General features: G+C 41.1%; 2 protein-coding genes and 1 pseudogene across 4 annotated transcripts in view; 2 read left to right on the forward strand and 1 right to left on the reverse strand.

Moving 5' to 3' along the window:
• The window catches only part of LOC133134061 (mastermind-like protein 2), a 100,315-nt gene extending 94,466 nt beyond the window's left edge, over positions 1 to 5,849 (forward strand). Inside the window, exons 3-5 of the mRNA XM_061250452.1 lie at positions 1,921 to 2,085; positions 2,823 to 2,934; positions 3,785 to 5,849. Of these exons, the coding sequence (XP_061106436.1) occupies positions 1,921 to 2,085; positions 2,823 to 2,934; positions 3,785 to 4,671 (1,164 nt within the window). The 3' untranslated portion in view covers positions 4,672 to 5,849. The remainder of the gene's footprint in view (positions 1 to 1,920; positions 2,086 to 2,822; positions 2,935 to 3,784) is intronic.
• An 8,173-nt stretch (positions 5,850 to 14,022) lies between these two features.
• LOC133133807 (uncharacterized) lies at positions 14,023 to 17,051 on the reverse strand (annotated as a pseudogene).
• A 146-nt stretch (positions 17,052 to 17,197) lies between these two features.
• Positions 17,198 to 23,993, forward strand: LOC133134027 (porimin-like). 3 transcript variants are annotated; one of them, XM_061250387.1, is made up of 4 exons: positions 17,198 to 17,685; positions 20,878 to 21,096; positions 21,484 to 21,637; positions 22,994 to 23,993. In XM_061250387.1, the coding sequence occupies exons 1-4, from the start codon at positions 17,610 to 17,612 to the stop codon at positions 23,016 to 23,018; spliced, it is 474 nt and encodes a 157-aa protein (XP_061106371.1). In that variant the 5' UTR covers positions 17,198 to 17,609; the 3' UTR covers positions 23,019 to 23,993. The 3 variants fall into 3 exon arrangements, with proteins under 3 accessions (XP_061106371.1, XP_061106370.1, XP_061106372.1); XM_061250386.1 differs by having other exon boundaries at positions 17,203 to 17,685; positions 20,878 to 21,114; positions 21,487 to 21,637; XM_061250388.1 differs by having other exon boundaries at positions 17,212 to 17,685; positions 21,487 to 21,637.
• Positions 23,994 to 25,286: the final 1,293 nt, after the last annotated feature.

Below are 25,286 nucleotides of genomic sequence, written 5' to 3' on the forward strand. Positions count from 1 at the left end.
ATCCTTGTTTTTTTTTTACTTGTAAAAAAACTGGCAATGTTGCTATGGCAAGCTGGAAAGAAAAAAAACTTAATATGCAAACACAACCCTACCACATGCAGTGCCATGTAACTCCAATGGAGGGAATAAGGGTGAAACTGATGCAGGATTAGATGGATGCATTTTTAAATATGGCGGGTGATCTTTATTTATTTTTTTATCTATATGTCCTGGAGCACCCGTTAAGGTGCTTTTGTGAATTTTTCGGCTTTTTCTAATCATTAGCTATTTCTTCTTTAAAACATAGTTTTTGGGTTGAATTTCATGTCTTTTTCGACTTTTGCAAACCATTATGACATTATCTCTCACTTTAAACATAGTTTGTGGGTTGAATACAGTACAGCTTCGGAAAATATGCTGCCATGGTGGCTGTGAGGGTGACTGTGCAGCTTTTGTTGCAGTCAAATACATACTCTAACCGAGTGTATGTTAACTCCACTACTTACCTAGTGGAGTTAACATGCCTGCCCCAGGACACAACAGCAAAACATTTCCTTCCTGGGCAGTGTTGCACACCTTTCACAGTGACCTTCCAGCTCTATAGACTGTTTGAAATGTGGAATGTTCTATCTGTTGAATAAGGGCACAGATTTACACAGTGCCTGCTGTTTTGTGGTTTTATTAGTTACTACTTCCAGCAGGGGCATGGCTATGGGTGGAGTATTGAGTAGTGAGGGGAGGGGTTGTCTGGGGAGAGGACTGACTAATGTGAATCAATGTTTAAAAACATTGTTACTGCTTTGTTTTCATATACAAGCTCTAAATTAGTAATATCCATCTGTGAATCATACACATGCCTACATTGTCCTCAAAAGCCATTTCCTTCCCAGAACTAGATTTAACATCTTTCAGTAACATAGCGCCAATAACTGGGCCTGAACAATGGTTAGGCAAAATTTGTCCATGCTGTGTGTTAGGCACTGAACCATAAATAAGCACCAAGTGCCAATACTGTCTCCAACTAATTGCTAAAAAATGTAATATTAATGAAGCCACTGATGTAACATGCAAGCAAGTCTCTTAAGTGCTCGCCAAGTCCACACTCCTTAAATAACATTAAAAAATGTCAGTAAGTATCAGATATGGTTTGGGTTTAAATACTGGGTTAAACATGTTAAATAAGATAAGACAAGAGATAAGATAAGACAAAAGCATCTGTATTCCACATTATAGCTCCAATCATCCAACTGTGAAACTGTGCGCACTGTTATCAGTGAAGCTGTTATCAACCTAATCTGTTAAACACTTTATTATCCCAGGGTCTTGTATAACATTACTGCAGTATGAACAGTATTTATTATATTAGCCATTCTTACATAGTGTGTATTACCTGGTCATTTCAAACCACTTTGAAAATGCCCACTGCCCGACATTTGTGTTTTGAACAACACCGCCCTCTGGTGAACATGTTGTAAGTTGCACCATTAGAGTTTGATCTCGAAGTCAGAGATGTTCAAAATTGGCCTTCAAGGCAAGTAGTACTGTTGGGTTTTTCTCTACCTGATAGTTAACTGATCGATGATTGCCACCGATTGGCCAGAGATTTAATTTGGGGCCCTAGCGTCATGAAGCAGGATTACAGAGTTAATTGGGTGACTGCTCAGAGTAAACCCCAAAACCTTCCAAATCTGGAACATGGACTGAAGTAAAAAGTATATGTTCCAGGTTTTATTCAGCGCAATTATCTAGCTAACTCAGTAATCCCTCTTTGTGATCAGGTTCATAGTCCTGCACGTTTATTGGTCTGTCGCGGTTGTCAGGCTTGGAGTAGCCGTCCTAATCTGAGCTAGCTCATAGTAAGCAAACAAACAAAGTCCACTGTACTGCACTCAACGTCTCATTGTACCATATGTATGTTTTTTTCTCCGACCTGACCATTAGGCCTTGCCTACTGGGATTCTCCTTCCGATGGGTATGAGCTTTGGGAGCGGCTTGGCCGAGGCACAGCAGTCCACTGCAACTGCCAGCAACCAGCCAAAAGTCCTCGGCAAGAACCAGGCAATGCAGAGACAACTGGCATTGCAACAGCAGATCGTCACAGACTCGGTGAGTATTCAGAGCAAATAACTGCTGATAGGCTGAGTAATGACACCAAATGGATCATGCAACATTTCTGCCACAACATACAGTCATCTCAACCATGCAACATGTCTGCCACAACATACAGTCTCAGTGATCCAAGCATCCAAACACAAACGTTGCTTGTTCATTTTGTAACAACCAGCAGAAACTTGTCTGTATGGACCAGACCTGTCATAATGAATGAATGAATGAATTAATGAATGACAAAGAAAATACAAAAATACTGATGGAAAACTGGAAAACCAGAAATAAATCAATTGTGCTACTGCTGTTTGTTCCTAAATTAAAAAAAAAAAAACCCTGGGTGCTCGACATAACAATTGCGTACCCATGCTCCTAGGAAGGTTCAAAACTAATCTTTCTTTATTCTCCTCCAGCTTTTTCCTCAAAGTTCCTCACTTAGTCTTCAGTGATTGATCTGTCAACAAAAGGCACTGTACATTTTGGTTAAACAACACAGGGCAGGTTGTGGTTAACCTCGAAGCATGCACATGAAACATAAATAACATATAGAAATCCACATATTTACAATATTTTGTTGTACTGTACAGTATATTCCAGTTCTGTGAGGACTGCTACAGGAATCAGTTTGTCCCAATCATCTTCCTTTTTTCCTAATTTTATTCACTTTTATTGACTATTTATTCACTGCTTTCACCTGAAGCCTGTAGCTGATGTGTCCATTTTGTTTTGCATTTCAGGACAAAATAAACCCACAAGATCAGCTCAGCCGTCATTTAACCAGACCCCCGCCAGATTATAAACAGCCAAGAAGAAATATGGTGGGAGTGCAGCAAGCTAATCTTTACAAAGGTGCAGATTTTAATGGTCGAACCCTTCTGGATTTAAATAGTTTCGCATTTATTACATGCTACTCACTACATATGCAGTTCACTATGCATTATACACACTTTTTAAACGGAAACCACGTCTCACCTCTTGTGTGGCAGTAGTCCATTTCACATTTATCTTTTCCCATATGATTGATTAACAGGATCAGTTCTATTAAATTCTGTCAGGAAAGTAATTCAAATTCATTCACCACTCATTTAATTTCAATGAATGGATGTCAACAACCTGTGATAAAGTGAATCATGCTGGACATAGGTACATGTGACCAAAACATTTTTTGTGAGAATTAGTGTGTGAGCCCCCCTTATCTCTTTAATTAATTGATGAATTCTCATGGTGTTCTAAGGTTGTTTGTTTGTTTTTTTTGTTTTAGATTAACAGAATTTCAAGTACTTTCCTGAATTGACTGAAATAGTATAGACCTTAGCCATGCTGCATTGAATCTAAGGAAAATTAACCTATAACACATTGAAAATGAACCTGGGGGAAAAGAGAGATTGGCACACAGTAAGCACAAAGTACAGTATGCAGCACTTCTAAATTTGCTTTATTAATGCAAGGCATGTTCAAAGTTTCTCCACATTTTATTTTCTGGCAGAAACTTCTGTCATTATGTGAGTCTCAGTCACTACCCTCCAAGATACAGGATAAAACAAACTGTTTTCAGATCAGTATGTAACACAGTTAACTCACCTCACATGGTTTCTTGGGTCTAAATGGGGTTATATATATATATTATAGGTAAATATAAACTACTGTATCTGCTGTAACTGAACTATTATTTCCACTGTAAAACAAACTGTTGCTTTAGGAGGAGGGCTGCCTCTCAGCATGAACTCATCCCAGGCACTTACGGGTACCGTGTCCAGCCAGAGTGTCATCCAGGCCAGCTCCTGCCTCGTTTCCACCAGCCAGGGCACCAAGATGGCCGCCACGCCCAATGACAGACGATTTGGGAGCAGGCCAGATCCTTCACAGGGAAGGTACAGCATCCAGACTATGAGCCAACTCCAACAACTTGGTAACCAGAACCCAGTAGGTCCAAGCCAGAAGAGCCTAGGGTTTCCAGGACCCGGGAAGGTGGGTGGGGCTTTTGGGTCAGGCCCTGGGTCAAACGGCCAACATATAAGGCCTCCAGGGGGGCAAGGGGCTCCAGGAATGCCTCGGCAGAGACTGATGAGCATGCTCACAGGTGGCAATAATGTGGGGGCACCCCTAAACTGGGGACAAGGCTCCAAGCAGAGCCCTCTGGGCCTGAGGAGGTTCCCTGGTCCCCTCGTGCCCCCACCACACCCAGGAGCTCACAACATGCGTGGACCTCACTTCCTCCCAAGGTGCATGGTCCCAACCAGTCAGATGACAGCAGACACGCCCATGCTTCCTCTAAACCAGGTCATGAGTGGACATGGGGTGGGGCCCAGGATGCCCCCTCTTCCCGCAGCGGCAAACCTGAGTTCGCACTCACAGGCGGCATCCCCCATGGGTACATTTGGGAACCCCTCTGCCCAGAATGGCCGCGGTTACCACAGCAACCAGAGCGGTGACCTGACCTTCGACTTCCTCCAAGACGGAGACAATACAGTCCCCGGGATCAACTCAGACTCTGACTTCATTGATTCTCTGCTGAAGTCAGGACCCGGGAACGATGACTGGATGAAGGACATAAACCTGGATGAAATTCTGGGGAGTCACTCATAGAAGGACTGGAATGTAGTATAGTTCCACTGTCCGAGCAACAGATTTCTGCAGATTATAAAGTGACTCCTATCAGACCATCAGTTACACTTTAAGAATAGTTTTGTTATAAATATAGCTAATGTTATAAACGTCACTTGAGATGATGTATGGCTAAATATGGTTGCTGGCTGCACAATGAAAATATTTGCTTTTTATATTCTTACCTTTTGATAAAAGTTTTCAATTGTAATTTTTTTTTAAATAATTTAATATCTATCACAAAAGCGTGCTGCTGAAACCAACAATTTAGATAAAAATGCGCAGTTGTGCAGATACACACTGTATAAATTTACCCCATCCTTTCTCCCTTGCATTCTTTTGATGAATCAGGCTCTTTCAATTCCTAACCTGGTTAAAACATTTGATGCCTGTATGCATTGTGAATTCTGAGATGGTCATGCTTTTAAGCTCTCAGAATTGTGAATGTTATGTGTATTTACTGTATGTATTATCACTATATCCCAATCCTACCCATTGATTTGAATGCTTGGATACCTTGTCATTCAGACCCTTGAAAAATGTACTACTGTGCATTCATAACATTCATTTTACAGTACCACTTGCAAAAATTCTCTGTACTGTGTATATGAATTTAAATGTCAGTCATGGGTTGTATTTTAAACGTTACTTTTCATAACTGATAGAAGCATTACTGGATGAATCCAACTGGATAATTTGCAATGACCTTTCAAAAAATGCATGAGACTGCTAGCCTACCAACATTTTCTTACTGCTAAAAGGTATGTAATTTGACACCTCAATCAGAAAATACATGCATTACATATAATTTATTTGCCTTGTTTTGGAGATTTTGTTCTGTCTGTATTTGACCAAAAAGTTCTTCCTCCGTGAGCTTTTGTGCAAAAGTAACCAGACATTTCCCTGATGTCTTCGTCATATCCAATGTTTTAGATGCTTCTGTGCCCTCTTCTATGAAATGTACAGATTGTACTGCATTTTGTACAAAAATGTAAAGATATGTTTTGATAGGTCATATATCCTTCAGAAGATTATATTTATACTTCTGTGAATCAAGTTAAGTACATGTAATATTTTGTATGAAATTGTTACATTTTAAAGCCTTTGTTTGTGTTAATGTTGTGTATAAATGGTGCAGCCATTTAGCTTCTGAATACTAAAATAAAAAGTGACTATGTCTACTTGTGATGGTTCAGATGTCCCATGAAAATAGCTCTGTTTGTTTTCTTTATATATTTCATTGGGGCACATTTATCTAGTTCTCACGTGCAGTTCAGTCATCCCTGAGCAAGAGCCTGCTCGTGTTCATACGGTTAAGAATTGACTAAATTGAGAGAAAAGTACATGATTTCATCTTGTCTTTAAATGTATCACAGGTTATGTTCGGTAGCTTTCCTTCACCCAGAATACCCGGTCAGGCATCTCTCCTGGTCGAGAGACAGGTCTGAATAGCAGCTGGTTGCGCCACAGCATTTTGCTATTACATTAGTATTTCAACCAGTCTGACAGCTTGTGCATTCTGATAGGCCAATTTATCCTCTGCATGCTTCCAAGTATATCTGCTACTGCAGTCTCAGCCAACGGCTAAGTAGGAGGGTCAAGACAAGTATTTTCCTGTCTTTCACATGAATTTTTGATCTTCACAGGGTCTGAGCTCCCTTTCATACACAAATGGCCTTCTGCAGCCACCTTCTGTCTCCTTCTTTGAATTCAAGGAGTAGGCCATCCACATTTGGAATCATTTGTGACTGATGAAGGTAGACTGACTGGCATATATCAACACTGTGAACATCACTGACAGGGGGTACACAACATTCAACTTGGTTTTCCTTTTTCCACCCATGCTTGTAACTCTAATGACAAAGCACTGGTTGTTGAGCACAGAGAGGCATGAGATAACTGAAGGCCAGTCACTGCACGATTCCATGGCTTGTCTTGGAGAAATACTGATAGGACATAAATTGAGAATCCTATCAAGTCTATGGCAGTGCTTGAAGCTACATGGAACACAGAGGGGCAAACATGACCGATGCCTTGCCTTTCGGAATGCAGGGAAAGCAGCGGACATGAATTGCAGTTCATTATCAATGACAAGATCATGATGACTAAACATTGCAGAGGAATCCGATTACGGTCTCGGTCATCACACACATTCGGAATTCTAGTAAACAATATGGCTTATCGCATTCCATTAGCCACGTGTTGCATTTTTAAATGGCCAACTTGCGCTTAATAAAATAAAATAAAACATGTGGATAAAGCACAGCTTAGAGAGGTAAAGCAGAGGCCTTTGCCACTCAGAGACAGGCTATATCCATAGGAGCAGGTGCTTCCGTGATAGCTTGTAGATGCTCCATATCAGGCGATTGCCTTGCAAGGTCATTTAAGCACAGATGGGATTGGCAAAAATGGCACTTCTGTTTGTTCAGTTGTAGGTCAGTAGACCAAATCAAGACTGAAGGGTTGTCCAGCTCCTTGACTTCATTTTTGCACTTTCTCTCAAACTCACTGGTCGACTCTAAACATTTATCCTGAAATAATCATAATTAAGATAATTAAAAAACTGGGGGGTAAAATGAATATTGTGAGGTAGTCTGTAGGACAACACTGAAAAAAATTTACATTTTACTAGGCTTAAAAGGTTTGTATTTTTTTACTTATCGGTAAACCTCAACATTCATAGAGTCAATAAGTAAAGTTTACTGAATAATTGCCTTGTGAATTAATATTTATGTAGTATGTAGTAAGCAATACTTAATGAAATTATGTAAAGCCAACGTAATTAAGTACAATAACAATTTAAAAACGCAATAGATTGAATCTGAAGGGGTTCTGCCATTTACAGTGCATCAGCCTTTGCTCAATACTTTGTTGATGCACCTTTGGCAGCAATTACAGCCTCAAGTCTTTTTGAATATGATGCCACAAGCTTGGCACACCTATCTTTGGGCAGATTCACCCATTCCTCTTTGCAGCACCTCTCAAGCTCCATCAGGTTGGATGGGGAGCATTGGTGCACAGCCATTTTCAGATCTCTCCGGAGATGTTCAATCGGATTCAAGTCTGGGCTCTGGCTGGGCCACTCAAGGACATTCACAGAGTTGTCCTGAAGCCACTCCTTTGATATCTTGGCTGTGTGCTTAGGGTCGTTGTCCTGCTGAAAGATGAACCGTCGCCCCAATCTGAGGTCAAGAGCGCTCTGGAGCAGGTTTTCATCCAGGATGTCTCTGTACATTGCTGCATTCATCTTTCCCTCAATCCTGACTAGTCTCCCAGTTCCTGCCGCTGAAAAACATCCCCACAGCATGATGCTGCCACCACCATGCTTCACTGTAGGGATGGTATTGGCCAGGTGATGAGCGGTGCCCGATTTCCTCCAAACATGATGCCTGGCATTCACGCCAAAGAGTTCAATCTTTGTCTCATCAGACCAGAGAATTTTGTTTCTCATAGTCTGAGAGTCCTTCAGGTGCCTTTTGGCAAACTCCAGGCGGGCTGCCATGTGCCTTTTACTAAGGAGTGGCTTCCGTCTGGCCACTCTGCCATACAGGCCTGATTGGTGGATTGCTGCAGAGATGGTTGTCCTTCTGGAAGGTTCTCCTCTCTCCACAGAGGAAACGCTGGAGCTCTGACAGAGTGACCATCGGGTTCTTGGTCACCTCCCTGACTAAGGCCCTTCTCCCCCGATTGCTCAGTTTAGATGGGCGGCCAGCTCTAGGAAGAGTCCTGGTGGTTCCAAACTTCTTCCATTTACGGATGATGGAGGCCACTGTGCTCATTGGGACCTTCCCCAGATTTGTGCCTCGAGACAATCCTGTCTCGGAGGTCTACAGACAATTCCTTTGACTTCATGCTTGGTTTGTGCTCTGACATGCACTGTCAACTGTGGGACCTTATATAGACAGGTGTGTACCTTTCCAAATCATGTCCAATCAACTGAATTTACCACAGGTGAACTCAGCTGAGCTCAATTTTGAGCTTCATGGCAAAGGCTGTGAATACTTATGTACATGGGATTTCTTAGTTTTTTATTTTTAATAAATTTCAAAAAAACTTCTTTCATGTTGTCATTATGGGGTGTTGTGATGTTACCTCAGTTTATAGCTACAGTGCCCTCCAAAAGTATAGGAACAGCAAGGCCAATTCCTTTGTTTTTACAAAACACTCAATACATTTGGGGTTGAGATAAAAAGATGAAAACGAGTTCAGAATTTCAGATTTTATTTCCTGGTATTTACACCAAACTTCTACTTCGAACTTAAATAGCACCATTTGTATCAGACCACCCAATTTTTAGGTGAGCAAAAGCATTGGAACAGAGTAGGGGCGACATGGCTCAGGCAGTAAGAGCAGTCGTCTGGCAGACGGAGGGTTGCCGGTTTGATCCCCCGCCCAGGCTGTGTCGAAGTGTCCCTGAGCAAGACACCTAACCCCTAAATGCTCCTGATGAGCTGGTTGGCTTGCATGGCAGCCAATCACCGTTGGTGTGTGAGTGTGTGAGTGTGTGTACTGTTGGTGTGTGAGTGTGTGTATGAATGGGTGAATGAGAAGCATCAATTGTACAGCACTTTGGATAAAGGCTGTACAATTGATGCACAGCCCTGGACTGGATTGAGTCCTACCTCTGCTGGTTGCTCCTTCCAAGTTGCCTGGGCTGGTACGGTATCGACACCTCAGCCCCTTGCCACAGGAGTACCCCAGGGCTTAGTCCTAGGCCCGGTTCTTTTTTCTCTTTACACTCGTTGGACTATCCTACCACTGCTATGCGGACGATACCCAACTCTTCATCTCGTTCCCACCATCTGATACACAGGTTTCAGCCCGTATCTCTGCTTGCCTGAGTGACATCCAGAGCTGGATGGACAACCACCATCTAAAGCTCAACCCAGGTAAGACTGAAATGATATTCATCCCTGCTAATACATCTCCCCATCTGGATCTCTCCATTTCCCTTGGGGATACCACACTCACGCCATCACCCAGTGCAAGCAACCTTGGCGTGGTGATGGACAACAGACTGTCCCTTTCCGAGAACATTGCGGCGGTGCAGGTTCTTCCTATACAACATATGGAGAATCCGCCCCTTTCTCACCCCCTACTCGACCCAGCTCCTGGTCCAAGCGATGGTTCTGTCCCGCCTGGACTACTGCAATTCCCTCTTGGCTGGCCTCCCAGCGTCCGCCATCAGACCCCTCCAACTTATCCAGAATGCAGCAGCTCGTCTGGTCTTCAACCTTCCCAAATACTCACATGTCTCCCAAAGACAGCTCTTTGGTCTTCATGTTGGTTTATCTTTTCTAACACAAATGCAGTCTTCACAGGCAAAACCCAATTCTAAAACCAAAAGCAGACATTCAGAATGATTTATTGTTTAATCAGTCAATCTAACAGGACACATCTGGGCAACAAGGGGCAACAGCAGCTCAAGAGGTAAGCATTCGCCTGGCAGTCGGAGGGTTGCCGGTTCTATCCTGCCCTGGGTGTGTCTAAGTGTCCCTGAGCAAGACACCTAACCCCAATTGCTCCTGACAAGCTGGTTGGGGCCTTGCATCGCAGCCAGTCATCGTTGGTGTGTGAGGATGTGAATGAATGGGTGAATGAGAAGCATGAATTGTACAGTGCTTTTACAGTTTTTTGCAATCGTTTTCACACTTGTCTCAATACCATGTCCACTTTTTCAAAACAATTAACACATTCACCATATCATTACACTATGTGAACTAAACTGTGGATATTTTTGCATTGCTTTCATACTAAAGGCATTCAATCACCACTTCTTCCAAAATTCATGAATACCTCTCTCAGTCAGTGTTCACTACCAGCAAAAGTTTGTACAAATACAGCAAATTCTGCAGACATTTAGATACTCTGTTCAAAACAGTTAACTTTCAGTTCAAAACCCAATAAAATTCTGATCATTGTGAAAGGAAATATGCTGCATTTTGGCAGAAAAATGAAACTATATGCTTGAAATACATAAGACAGATCATTCTGATTTGAGCAGAAAGTTTATTCAGTTTATTCTATTTTTTTGTTTGCAGCCTTGTTACCATCTATACAAAAGTGATCATACTTGCATTGAAATGTGCATGTATATAGGGTAAATATAGATGTAGTAGTCACTGAAGAGATTTTTCCGCTATTACTGCTGTATATGTACTGTTGAAACGCCTGGCTGTCATTTCAGTGAACAACCTACCCAGGTGTTTGTTGTTTGTACCACTTATACAAAAGGGGCCACCTTTGGATTGGCATTTGCATTTTTTAGCCTTGGTGAGGAAAATGGATGCAGCCAGAGGCAAAGGAAGAAGACGTGGAAGAGCAAGAACAGTTTTGTCTGATGAAATCAGAGCCACAGTCATTGATCATGTGGTAAATCATGGTCTGTCCCTGAGGGAAGCAGGTTGAGGGTTCAACCAAACTTGCCTAGATCCACAGTGGCTTCAATAGTGAGGATGTTCAGGCAAACCAACAGGTTCTATACAGTATTTACAGCATTCTGACTGAAGGAGTTCAATTGATGTGTATATTACAGCAGGATTGTGATTTGAGAAGTCTCCAGAAAAAGCAGATGTATCAGTGCACATTTGTCTTTTACTCACTACAGGACCCAGCGGTTACCTCACACAGTCTTACAGGGGGAAGGGGAATAATGTTTACGCCTCAACAGGAGGATACAATAGTTGGGATGGTTATTGTCAACAACAGCATCAGGCTAAGAGAAATATGCAACAACATAATCGCAGACAACAACATATTTCCAAACATTGACAGTGTAAGCACTACAACCATTGAAACATCAGATCAGGATGAAACAGTTGTACACTGTCCCCTTTGACAGGAACTCTGAGGGTGTCAAGGAACTCAGGTACCAATATGAAGTTTATGAGGGTATATGTGAAGGTTTAGGACCACCACCCACATGAACAGATGTCACTTCTAAATGCAATGGCTGCTTGGTGTATGGACATAACAGTGGAAATTGTTATTCTGTGTTTCCAATATAGTAAAACATTAATTCATTTACAGTTTACTGTAAATTTACCACACTCAGTCATGACATCTATTGTGAGAGGCAAACCAACAGATCAAAAGTTTCTTTAGCTAAATATTTGTGGATGCAAAAATAAAGGAAAGGGAAACACATAATTTATGTATTTAGTAATGCTCCAAGTTGTTTGTGTTTTGTAGTTCATTGAACATTGAGTGACAAAGTAGTCTTATGGGAGAAAGCATGTGCTATAGTTATGGCAGCAAGAGTCACTTTTGGGTGAAATATTAAGTGTTTTGGTGGTTGAAGTGCATTTTGCACCAAATGTTAACTGATGTGCTCAGGTGTGTGTTTCAAAAGCACACTGTGTGAAGAGTTTTGAAAAAGTGGACATGGTATTGAGACAAGTGTGAAAACGATTGTAAAAAACTGTAATAAAGGCACTATATACATGCCAACCATTTACCAATTACCAACAAGAAATCCTGTCATTCAATATGTTCCGGTCCCTTTGCTCACCTAAAAATTGGGTGGTCCGATACAAAAGGTGATATGTTAAGTTATATAACAAATATATAACAAATCTCAATAAAAATACCAGGAAATTTGTCATCTCATGTACATCCTTTGAGTTCAAACTCAAGTGTCTTCAGTCTATAGCAAAAAACAAAGGAATTGACCTTGCTATTCCAATACTTTTGGAGCAAGACACCTAACCCCCAAATGCTCCTGACGAGCTGGTTGGTGTCTTGCACGGCAGCCAATTGCCGTTGGTGTGTGTGTGTGTATGAATGAGCAGCATCAATTTTACAGCGTTTTGGATAAAGGCGCTATATAAATGCCGACCATTGCAGCCATCAATAGAAGCAGGCAATAGCATTTTACATTTTTGGTAAAAGTTTTTTTCAAGACTGAACCAAAAAGAAAGCGATAAATAAATATCACTGAATAAATGCATTGAGTAAGCGGTCTGACCTTTGATTGGTTTAGGCAGGGGCTCATGTGGCTGTAGTTGCGTCAGTTTCATCATATGGGTTACGGGTATGCACTTTGTTGTACGTCGCTCTGGATAATAGTGTCTGCCAAATGCCATTAATGTAATGTAATGTAATATGACACTCACTCCACAGTAGCTTCAGTCTCGTCTCCAAATCACAGACCTACACAAGCACAAGAAAACGTGACTTTGCAAACCACTGATTTTATATGAATACCACGACTAAATATGTGCTGCTTGTGTACTCATAATCTTGGAGCCAACTGAATATGAAGAAAAACATTTAAAACCATGTTTAACCTCCTCATTTACAAAGCACCAAGTTTGTCCTACCATCGACTGCCGTTTTGCCATAATTGTCACATTGAAAACAATGACATGTGGTTTCATCCTGGCATCTACCTTTCACTGTGTGAACAGCCCTTTAACTAGCTAGTGTGGTGGACAGATGAGACGAAACCAAAAAGAGCAGTTGGCGTAATGCCAATGCAAAATAAGGCCAATCTGGCAACCTGAATGCAATACTACAGTAAATTAAATCAAACAGGGAACAAATTATGCCCTCAAAGCCACATAACCACACAAACAATCATCCCAGGTCTTCTTTTTCCTAAGGCCTGAAAAGCAGGCCTCTTATAGACAAGTTTCCGGAGCATTTCCGGTGTATTTCCGCATTCGGGCCTCGGTGGGTATTGCACTTCCGGTTGAAGTGTAGTGTAGTTACCGAGAGAAAGTTGTTGTTACCCCCGTGTTTTCATTTTTGTATAACGTTTGTATAACTAAAATGCAAGTGAAATGGGAACATTCACCTACTTCTCTATCAAGGAAAGGTACTGCGTCTATCCACACCCGTATACAGTACACACTTGGGAGGATAATATGTCTAAATGGCTCAACATCACGTACAGCAAGATTTGTTCCTACTTCGTGGACTCAATGGCGGTAGACGGCAACCCTATGGAAAATATAAAAAGCTCAGCCTACCAATATCTCCACAGCAGAAAGTTGGTTGTGTACTAACATACAAACACGACAGCTTTGTGTATTTGAATACAAATGTCGAACCCAGCCAGTGTCTCAACAATTCCTGGCACAATGCGTGGGTGGTGGTAACGGAGGCAGGAGACGTGGAGACTGCGGGCTGCAGTTGTGTAGCTGGACCAGGGCGATCATGTAGCCACGCAGCTGCGATCCTGTGGAAGGTAGTTAGCTATGTCTCATTTATTTATTTTTACAACTTCTGTAGCTAACAATCAAATTATCTACCGTTAGGCTATACTGTTATTGATTAGTATAAGTGTGGGTGACAGGGGGATTAGCCCCGAAGAAGGCACAGACAGCTCTAGTCGGACACTGATGGGAGATTTTATTTAAGTACAAGAGTCTTTAAACGTGCAGACAGTCCCTATATATAAAAAAATATATAATACAATTTGTTTATCATTAATCCTTTAAGAATGTTGTCATGCATCTGAATGTTTTCAGGCTGGGTTCTGGTATGTGGAGAGGCACAGTGATGTGGGCAGGAACAAGGCTCACACCTCATGTGGCACTCGTATCAGTCTACCCCTCAGGTTAACTAGGTTCGCGCAGATTGTTAAGATTTTGTCCAACCTCGGTGTCATGGAGATGGGGACAGTTTGGGATAAAATCTTGAAAACCTTCAGCCTTCGGATTGCCCGTTCTACATGAATGTGCACATTGGTCACTGACCACACTTGTGGGTGAATGCAGGGATGTTCAACCTGACCTTTCTTTCATGCAACAGGTCTCGAATAGTGAATCCCCGGTCCGCCATTACCTCATCACCAACCCTCAGGTAGTCCAGGAACCCACTATCCATAGTGATGTACTTGTCGCTGCTTCTGCCTACATATGCATCAAAATAAACATGATCAGCTCATTGGGAGCCACAGCGACTAGATATTTAGCAGTGTTGGTTCCTTTGTAGTGGCTGAAAGTGGCACTCCTGGAGTCAAGGTTTTTGGCCCTCTGAATACCACTTTCTGCACAATCAATAATGCAGGTGGTTTGAGGATAGTTCTTTTTGAATGACAATGGCATGGTAGCCAGGGGATCAGGATTTTAAACTGTTCACCCATCACATCTATCCAGTGAGCAATCACCTTGCTTGCCATGCTCGTAGACACGTTGAAGCGCAGAGCGATATCTCCTAATACAAGGTTTAGTTTTAGCTTCATTAAGGTCATCATGATTTGGTCGACAACAGGAAGGGTAAATGACGACTGACTGAACGGCACCAACGCAGTCACCAAAGTAAAAAACTGGACCAGATGCACTCCTGTGAACAGCAGTGAGTTACCATCATCAAGGAGCATGGAGCTAGTCACAGTAGGACCCATTTCTGCTTCGCATTGTGTGGCTTTATCTGCCATGACTGACTGTGTTGACACGTAGTTATGGTCAACATGTGTAGGGTCCTCCCACTGGGTCTGAGCATCTTTCATGTTTGGATCGCTGCAACTCGTCTGACCCTTTTGAGGCGCAGGCTCACTGGAGCACATTTCCGTGATACCTAAAAAACAAGGCACTAAATATAAATATATTCAGGGATGGAGCGTTAGAACTACTTGAACGACATCCGATTGTAGGCCTACTTTCTGGCAATAGCCAGCCAGCTGGGCTAACGATAGTAGCTAGTAGTAACGATAGTAGAGACAACATCTCTGTTGAAGCTACTGTCTAGGTAACCAGCATTAAACCAGGCAATGTTACAAAACTAACATGACTTAACCACCAAACTAGCCAGCTAGCTCAACACAAAACTAACATGACTTAACCACAAATCTAGCCAGCTAGCTCAACACAAAAATAACATGACTAACATGACTTAACCACAAATCTAGCCAGCTAGCTCAACACAAAACTAACATGACTAACATGACTTAACCACAAATCTAGCCAGCTAGCTCAATTTAATTTACCCTCTGATTCAAGCTCAATCTGGCAGCCGGTGGTTCGCTCCAGTTTGCGTCTCTTTCTCTGGGGAGGGCGGTCGTATCCCAACCACAGTTCAGGGAATGGGTTTTCTTTGGTTGTCTTTTTATCAACAAAGTGATGGGAACAAACAAAGACGCTTTTTGGTGGTTTCTTCAAATCCAAAGCCTTCAACCACATCCGTGATTCGAAGTCTACTGTTGGTTTTTTGTGGAAGGAAAACAATGGAGGACAGGGACACTGCCGTTTTGTGGCCGGTGTATGAACAACACATTCTCTATCCAACCACTCATTCAGGCTTGCCCGTCTATTTGTACATCCACGCACCGCACAATGTGTCCCCGAACCTTTTTTTGATCTAATGTCCATTTTTAACGTTAATGAAGACATCACCGATCTCAGCAGCTGTTTACCTCTCTGACGCCGGCTACGAATGGATGTTGACCGGAAGTTAAATACCCACCTCCCACACAAAAAACAAACAAGGCAGCACCCTAGGTTTGGGCGCGTAAACTCGTCTATAGAGGGAATGGGCCACAGCTAAGGTTATTACAATCAATCAAAGCTGTGGCCATATCTGTCTGCAGGGAGGTGCTGCCGCCTGGTGGTGGGCAGCACCTTAATATTCCCCTCCTGGCGCCACCTTAGGTAACATCAGCTAATATTATCGCAATGATAAAAGCGGCCTAAAATGGCTGTATTTTGCTGATCACCAATTGCTCAAGTTAGTTTGCAAACTTATAGCACAGCTAATTTCCCATACAACCTAGCAAGCTTATACAATCTAATTTTCAAAACACTACATGTTCAGATTTCTACAATCCGATCCAACCCGGCATAGCAAGTTTGCTAACGTTAGCGCTGTCACATTTATCTGAGGGTAGATAGCAATTGTAGTCGTGATCCTTGTGTGCAACTGCGCCGTCAATAAGCTCTGCTTCACCCTTCATCGCTCCTCCAAACCTAACATTGCCTCTCCCTCTAGATGTGGCCGTCACTCGATTTTCAGTCTAACTTCAATTATTCCAGGCTGATCTCGATGGCACTGACTAGGCTGTAAGGTAGCCAGCCTACTTGCGGTCCGACTCCAGGTGAACTTGTAGTATGTCACTCTCCGCTAACGATGAAATCCTCTCCCTCGTCTCTTCTGACACGAATCGATACATTTCCGTTAGATCAGTGGCAAAACTGTGAAATCTAGTTGACATAGCTGGAAATGTGAAATATTTCACAATTTCCTTCTCCTCTTGTTGGGCCACGCAGAACTGAAGTAAAGGGGGCAGTGTTAACTCTGCAATAGCAGGGCGCAGCGTGGGTATTCTGAATAAAATTAGGTAACTGATTTGAAGACAGATAGCGTAAGGACAAAAAATTAAAGCACACATTAATGCAGGGAAAGAGGGAATTCCGTGTAAAAAAAAAGTCTTAGACAAACAGGGCAAAATACATAGCTGCCAACTCTCACGCTTTCGGCGTGAGACACGCATTTGCCTGTTTTCACACGCACATGAAAATGCGTGTGTCTCACGCCGAAAGCGTGAGAGTTGGCAGCTATGAAAATAACAGGCCTATATTTTATCAGTGTTACAGTTACACAAATAATATATAGGATATCCGATATTGCAGTTATATGGGTTATTTCGACCAACTCACTCATGTGGGTAGGCTACACCTTTAACGGAAGCAGTCTAAATTTGGGAACTTTTCTTCGAAGTCCTGCCTACTCTTCATGCTCAGTCTCCAAGTGCTTCGCACCTCTTTCATGAACCGTCACCGGGCAAAGAATTTGAATTTGAAGTAGTGGATTTTTTCATTCGACTTATAAGCACGTTTTCCTGGGAATTCCGATGTAGTTTTTAGGATCCTGCATTGTCTGTGAACATTAGGCTACAACTGCGCTTCACATGTCTACATGCAGAATAAACTCTGGGATATTGATCTGTAGCCTGCAACTTATATCAAGTTCCGGACGAAATGGCTTGCAAAGCGATGCAACTGTTGGTGACATGGCCGTTATTAACTTCCTGCTTGTTTTGTCTCTTGTCCAGGGGTAAGTAACTGGTGATACGCGACGCGTAGCTAATAATAGTTCCAATGCCTGTGCGATCATTATGCTTTGATAATTATTCACCTGGCCTAAATGTTTAATCGCATTGTCTTGTTAACGCTGTAGAAGAGGAGGTTACATGGCGACGGGCATCTTATCTATCGAATGTTATCAACAAGTGGGAATATACACTAGCTTGTAGGATATCTGCGTTGTTAGCGTCACTTTACATTGAAATGCACAGTAGACCAAATTCGGATTTAGTGGATAAGACAATGTGGTGGGGGAAAATGTCTAATCATTCCGTCGGTGTCGAACCTATAAATTGCAATAGTCCCTTTTATCCCATGGGACTGCAGATATGTGGCGTCATTTCTACAAAAAGGTAGCCACTGCAAAGTGACGCCACGTAAAATCTAGCTGCAAAAATTATTCGAATCTTCACATTTAGGTTATTTTAGGGTGCTGGTCGGTATTTATGAAAAGTATCCACTTAACTAACAAACTGAAATGGTAAAAGTTGTACTAGAGGACGAATACAACTATATATATAGTTGTGTAATGCGGCGTGCTGGAAATATTTATTCGGGGGTTTAATTCTATGCTGAGTTGATAGCATCACACATTCTGTTCCTGTAGATATCCAGATTTCTCGCTGCATCCCAAAGATGCATGTTTTTGATTGCATTTGGAATCTGCTATTGGTGTTTGTCAACATTATGCCCAGAGTTGTGCCAGTCCAGGAAGTTATTATGAGGCTGAGAAATAAGAAAGAAACAATCAGATGCCAAACCTAAATATTTGTAAGAAGAAACTAACTACTAACTACTACTATTAAGAAGAAAGAGATAAACTTTATGTTTGGTATCATTACCTTGCTGGCACCATCCAATGGATTTGGAAGCATTTGAACTTAAGCAGATAAGACGTCACAATTTCTGCAGTTACATGGCAAGTGAATCAGCACCTGTGGTGATCAAACATGCCCAAACTATAAAACGCTCCACCACCATGTCAGGGGGCTGCTTTGGTTCTTGGGCTGTTTCTTTTAACCTCAACACTTTGCTCTTGACATCACTCTGATACAAGTCAATCGTGATCTCATCGGTCTGTACACTGCAATACACAAACTTATTAGTGGTTTGTGTCTTGCAGTGTAGCCTCTGTAAATCTGTGTGTGAAATCTTGTACGGAGAGTAGAAGTAATCTACTGCACAAGTCTTCCTTGGCCTTCCAGCCTCTTTGCAAATACTGAGCTCACCAGGGCTCTTTCCTCTTCATGTTGTCACATATTTTGGAAAACCTATTGTTTTGCCCATATATTTTGGAAATATTATAGATATTTTTTCATATCTCAGCCGCATAATGGCTTCCCTGACTGTCATTGGCACAACTCTGGACCTCATTTTGACTAACGCAATGAACAGATTCCAAAGGCAATCAGAAGCCTGAAGACTAGATACTGACAGCTTTCTTATACCTGCAGCAAGGAAGCAGCTGAGAAGCCAATTGTCCAATTACTTTTGGTCCTATAAAATAGGGGGGGATGATTCCTATACACCTCACCCGATATGCATGCAAATGCCCTCAAATTAACCTCACATTACATTTTATTCAGCAGACGCTTTTATCCAAAGCAACATACAAAACAGTGCATATCTAGGTCATACAACAAACAACCCAACATGTCAGATAAGGTGCAATTTATATAAGATTGGTTATAAGGTTATTTGGTTATAATGTCCAGTAAACAAGGGAGATAGGCCAGGTCTGTAACTACCATACCAAGACTTCAGGAACTACAGTACCGAAACAAATAGAAATTCAAAAGTCCTAGATTAAGGTATAAAATACAAGGGACAAAAGTGTGAAAGGTACAAAAGGTAATTTCGGGCTTCTAACAGTCAAGAGAGGAATTGCAGCAACAACCACCCTCAAATGTCAACACTGTTTATCCCCCCTTCTCTGTGGACGTGAAATTGTACCAACTGTCCAAATATATTTGGACTGCACTGGATATAGAAATGTGTACAATTTGCAAATGTCCAATGTCAATTCCTCAATTTGAAGTCCAAGCACAATAACTGAAAACTTGATTACTTTGCCTGTGGGGTAAAGCTCTTCTCTCTTGGAAAAATTAAGGGCAGGGCTCACAAAATAATAACATTATTACATCCATAATGTTTGCAGAATCACTTCCAACAGTTCAAAGTTCAAAAATACAAAGCTAGTGACTTCCATATACATTATAGTAATAAATACAGTCAATACTAGATTATTGTGGAATTGCATTTGAAAAGGTGAAAATATTATAGAACCTTTGATAAAAATAGTACCTGGGGTTCAATGACCCCAACTGAAATCATATTGTTTATATTGAATTAAATGTGCAACATAACTATATACTTAGTATTTTAGTTTGGTTTCATTACTAGAATATGCTCAGTTTGTATCAGTGTATGCTCAGTGTATTCAGACTCCACTGGATGCTTCTTATCTGTCAGCGTTAGAGGACCTTTCAAAACGCCAGCACACACTCCCAGCCAATGCCAAACTGACTCAGCATATGAAAATTCTAGCATATGCCTGTACTGAGATCACAATGGCCTGCTCATAACCATAAAAACTATGACCAGTCTCTCCAAACAGCCCATTTTATTTTAGGAATTACCAGCATATTATTATGCTGTCCTCTCTGAAAGGACGCCTCTCATGTACCTAGATTAAACTAATGTTGCAGAACTCTAATTTAAATGTATTTTTGATTCTATGAGAAAGGGGTATTCATTTTAATCTTCTAGTTTATGTCTGCCCCTAAGTCCGCATTGTATTCCACATGAATAATGCATATGCAGATAAATGTGTTGTCGCACCACAAAAGTTTGCAGTGTTGTAGGGGAAGCGATGTTGTGATTGAGTGATCAGTGGATCACTCCCGGCCACATTCACCTTATTAAACCCTAAACCAAAAGTCAATTTGAGTCCAATTATTTCAAAGTTGGACATGACCAGCCTTCAGACCAGTCTTCAAGCAGTTCACAAAGATTTTATAGAAAACATTTCTAGAAAGCAAGATGGTGGGAAATAATAATGAATAATTAAAAAAAAAAAAATTTGTTTAATATTCTAAGCACCTCCAAATCTGTTGTGCTTGATTACTCTTCGTAACTATTTTGTCATCCTTTTTATCTCAAGCAATTACAACTTCTCATAATGAAACCAGGGGGACAAGAACAGAATTATCGACTATTGAACCAGCAATTATAACCATGACGACTACAGCAACAAATGGTTCTCAGACTACAGCAACAGACCAAGTCACTAGCTCAGCTGCTTCCTATGCATCTATGACAACCAGAAAAATATCAACATTCAAGACAAGCACCAATCAGCCTCCTGTATCTAAGGGTACAGGTAAGGTCCACAATGAAGGTGTGCAATATGTGAAAATATATTAGTTTTATTAAGAAAACTGCATTTAACTTTAATCCAGTAGTCTCTCTGGCAAGGTCAGAGAGCATATATAAGTGTAGCATTATTAATGTCTTATTTGTCTGTATTTCACATTGTTTTGGCTCAATCAGAGCAGCCAAAAATGATTACCTGAAATATAAATGCCTGCTTTGGCCATCTTGGATTTAGGTAGATCTCTAGAGCTTTGAAACCAGAAACACTAAGCAACATGTGTAAAACAGCTGGGAGTAGGCCATGTCTTGAGATTATGGATGGTAGAAGCAATTACCGCACTTAAGGTGGCAGAAGTCCTAGTAAAAACTATATGCTATGCTGCTGCTTTTGGAGCAGGTACCACCCACACAGCCCAGACCCATACTGCCTCCACCTTCGACATAGGCAGCTTCATCGGGGGCATGGTTCTGGCCCTGTCCCTGACTCTTGTCCTGTTCCTGGGGTACAAGTTCTTCTGTTCCAGACAGGAAATACGCTACCGCACCATGTAAGTAGTGTAGATCTTGATGTTCTGAATGGTGTGAATGATTAGCTTGTTTTGGTTAGTGCGGGCCTTGGCTTGTGCAGAGTGCATCATGTGTCCCCAGAGCCCTGTTCCACAAAGCAGGACTACTGAGTTAGCTGGATAACTGCACAGACTAAAACCTGGAATAGCTTTCATCAGTGCATGTTCCAGATTTGGGAGAGTTCTGGGTTTTATTTGATGCAGACATTCAGTTAACTAAGTAATCCTGCTTTGTGGAACAGGCCCCAGATCTTAAGAACTTAGTGTCAAGTTCAAAGTAATATTTGCTTAAGTTTGTAGTAGCTTTCAGTAGTGCCAGTTGTGTCAAATCTGCATTTTACTGTCTATTTTTGCACATTCTCAGGGATCTGCTGAGTGTCAAAGGAATATGTTGATAACCAAACCATCACATGAAAAGATTACTTTTGTTTTGAATAATGAAAATAGACATTTCTTTTACAGTGCCCTCCAAAAGTATGGTATGGGTAGAGTGAAATTTGTTATTTTTAAAATATACTTAAGGTAATTGGATTTGAAATTAAAGCATGAATATGAAACAAAAATCAACAATCCGCTTTAATTTCATTATTTTAATTTATGTTATTGCCATTTGTCAACATGAGGACCAGAGATGTGCCAATGATGGTCAAGGAAGCCATTATGAGGCTGAGAAATAAGAAAAAACAATTTGTAATATAGGCCAAACAAAAGGCTTATGAAGAGGAACTACACTCAGTGAGCAATTTATTACATAGACCTGTCCACCAGTTATTAATACAAATATTTCATGTGGCAGCAAAAAAGCATGCAGACTTGGTTAAGAGGTTCAGCTGTTGTTCAGACCGAATGTCCAAATTGGGAAGAAATGTGGTCTAAGTGACTTTGACTGTGGAATGACAGACAGGGTGGTTTGAGTATCTCAGAAATGGCTCATCTCCTGTGATTTTCACACACAACAGTCTCTAGGGTTTGCAGAGAATGGAGCAAAAAAAACAAAAAAATACCCAGTGAGCAGCAGTTCTGGTTGAAGCTGACAGGAAGTTGACAGTAATGCAAATAACCATGCATTACAACAGTCGTATTCAGAATGCACATGCCTCATAAGTGGATTGGCTGCAGCAGCAGAAGACCAATAAGTCTCAAAAATAAGTCTAGTAAATGCCTAATAAAGTGCTCACTGAGTGTATTTGGAACGTAATAAAAAATAATTAATAACAAACAGTTACACTTTTGGAGGGCACTGTATTTCAAGTAAAGGATATGACCCAGGTCAGAGCCTATTATGTTCTGCTTAATGTAACATTTGTCTCACCTTGAGTTCTTGTTTTTCTCTCCTAGTGAGGAGCATGATGCTATAATTTAAGAAGGAAATGGAGGAGACCCAATGTTGAATACCCTGCACTAGGTCTGGTAGACCATTTCAAGCAGTTCATGGAAATGCAATTTAAAAAAATATGAACATATACATATTTTTTCAACACTGTGGGAAAACCCTGTCTCAGTGTAAAGTTCAGGTTTCAAATTTGACTAATAGCAATAAATGGAATGAGGCAGAGCTGGTCCTGGCTTTCCCAACACACTTTGTAATGTACAGGGGTAAAGTGTTGTGAAATACTATAGCCTTCTCCTTTCTACTGCCAGATGCTGCCCCAGTGCACATAATTTCCCATTGCCTTACTGTGGAAAGTGTTCTGTTAAGAAATGAAATGAGATATTTCCATTCTACTAGATAAGTGGTGGAAGAATACCTTTAGTGTAAAAATGTTACAATCTCAGCTTTCAACTTTTCAGTGGATTATATTTATAAATCCAGTTTCACTGTAAAAGTGGCAAATTTATTTAAAGACATATACAGCCGATGTAATAGACTTATGTTAATTGTTCACTTGCAACCTGGTGTAACAGCCCATTTAAGATGTGAATCAGTTTTATAAAACACTTGTCTACAGCTGAAGCTTTTCTACTGTTAGTGTGGTAACACTTTCTATGAATGGTCTTTAATAAGAAAACTACTTCATAGGCACTATATAAACATGAATAAATTCTTAGCTCATTAATCAAGGTGGGTATATGGTGCATTATGTATGTTTCCACTGTTAGAGTCAGCGGACAGCATTTATGCACATCTGTGTACCCCCAGCCTAAAAAAAACCACAAAAAAAAACAGTGCACTGCAGTTAAAAGCTGTGGTTTTCTTGTCTGTTCCATTACTTGACCAAAGGATGATTTAATGATTTGATCAATTTAACAGAAATGATTGGTGTGCTGCCTAAAAGTGTCCGACGGTTGTGTGAATATAATATTTGAGTGATAATATTAAACACTGCTTTACACTGTTTCAAGGGAAGTCGTCAGGGCATGCTTAGTGCTGATCTTTCAAGGAGTGTCTACTATACACAAGTCTAGCAAACTACCACTTTTCTATGTAATTGCGAATAACACTCCTGTACATGCATCATAGGCCACATCTCCCAACAAATTGGGATACAATAGAACCCAAGGAGACCATGTACCAAGCCTCTGAACTTGTGAACTTTGATATATCTGTTGATCCATTTCACAGAGACATGATACTTCAGTTCCACTGCTTAAGTTCCACTGCTACAATTAACACCTTTAAAATTGATGCTGTTAAATTTACACTCGATTGTTCTGCATTCCTGCATCAAGAAATTTTGTGTTATGGTTCTACTAGTTCCTAACTAAACTGCCACGTCAAAATACATCGGAATAGAGACCCAAATTCGACCAATTTTGGTGAATCCATTGAAACCACTAATTCCAGACTGGTTAACTGGCCTTTCTAAACAAGACTACTAACTGAACTAACTGAACAGTTATGGTACCTTAAAAAACATGGTTTTTCTAACACAAGGGTTTGAATATTAAACATCCAAAAGTATTGCAACAGCAAGATCAATTATTTTGTTTTTGCTATACACTGATGACAAAAGGGGAATGACATCAAAAGATGTACCTGAGATGACATCCGAATTTCACCTTTTGTTTCCTGATATTTACTATTTACAATTCAGATGTCATCTCATGTACATCTTTTGACGTCATTACCCTTCTGTTTTCAGTGTAAAGCAAAAACAAAACAATTGACCTTGGTGTTCCAAAACTCTCAGAGGGGACTGTATGTCCATTCCTGCATTATATTTAATGTAGCTTTTCTCATAAATTTGGCAACCAGTGGGGGGCTGAACATATCCAATTTGCACCCAAACTCTGAATGCCCAATTATCTGCAGCCGCAATTTAAAACTTTCAATTTGCGAAAGTGTAGACCAGAGGTGGACAACAAGGGCCATATCAGTTGATTTTCATGTCAAGAGCTGGCCTTAATTACTTCATTGGCCCCAATTAATTGTCACACCATCTGACCATCTGGAGTACCCGGAGGAAACCCGCGCGAACACGGGGAGAACATGCAAACTCCACACAGAGAGGCCCTGGCCAAAACCCAGGAGCTCCTTGCTGTGAGGCGGCAGTGCTACCTAATGCACCATCCGTGCCGCCTGGAAACAAAAACCTTCCTACTAGAATTGCACACCCCTGGTGTAGACTTTAAAGTCTTTCTGTCATGACACCGTGGCCATATTGACTTAATACATGGTAACATGCACCAT

The sequence above is a fragment of the Conger conger genome, chromosome 7, assembly GCF_963514075.1.
Source record: "Conger conger chromosome 7, fConCon1.1, whole genome shotgun sequence".
Lineage (NCBI taxonomy): Eukaryota > Metazoa > Chordata > Actinopteri > Anguilliformes > Congridae > Conger > Conger conger.

What these genes read in the sequence shown, in the direction of transcription:
- LOC133134027 (XM_061250386.1), top strand. Translation starts at nt 17,610, where the DNA reads ATGGCTTGCAAAGCGATGCAACTGTTGGTGACATGGCCGTTATTAACT. An exon ending in GTTTTGTCTCTTGTCCAGGG is followed by an intron (nt 17,686 to 20,877) that starts GTAAGTAACTGG and finishes TTTTATCTCAAG; the next exon opens with CAATTACAACTTCTCATAAT. An exon ending in GAAATACGCTACCGCACCAT is followed by an intron (nt 21,638 to 22,993) that starts GTAAGTAGTGTA and finishes TTTCTCTCCTAG; the next exon opens with TGAGGAGCATGATGCTATAA.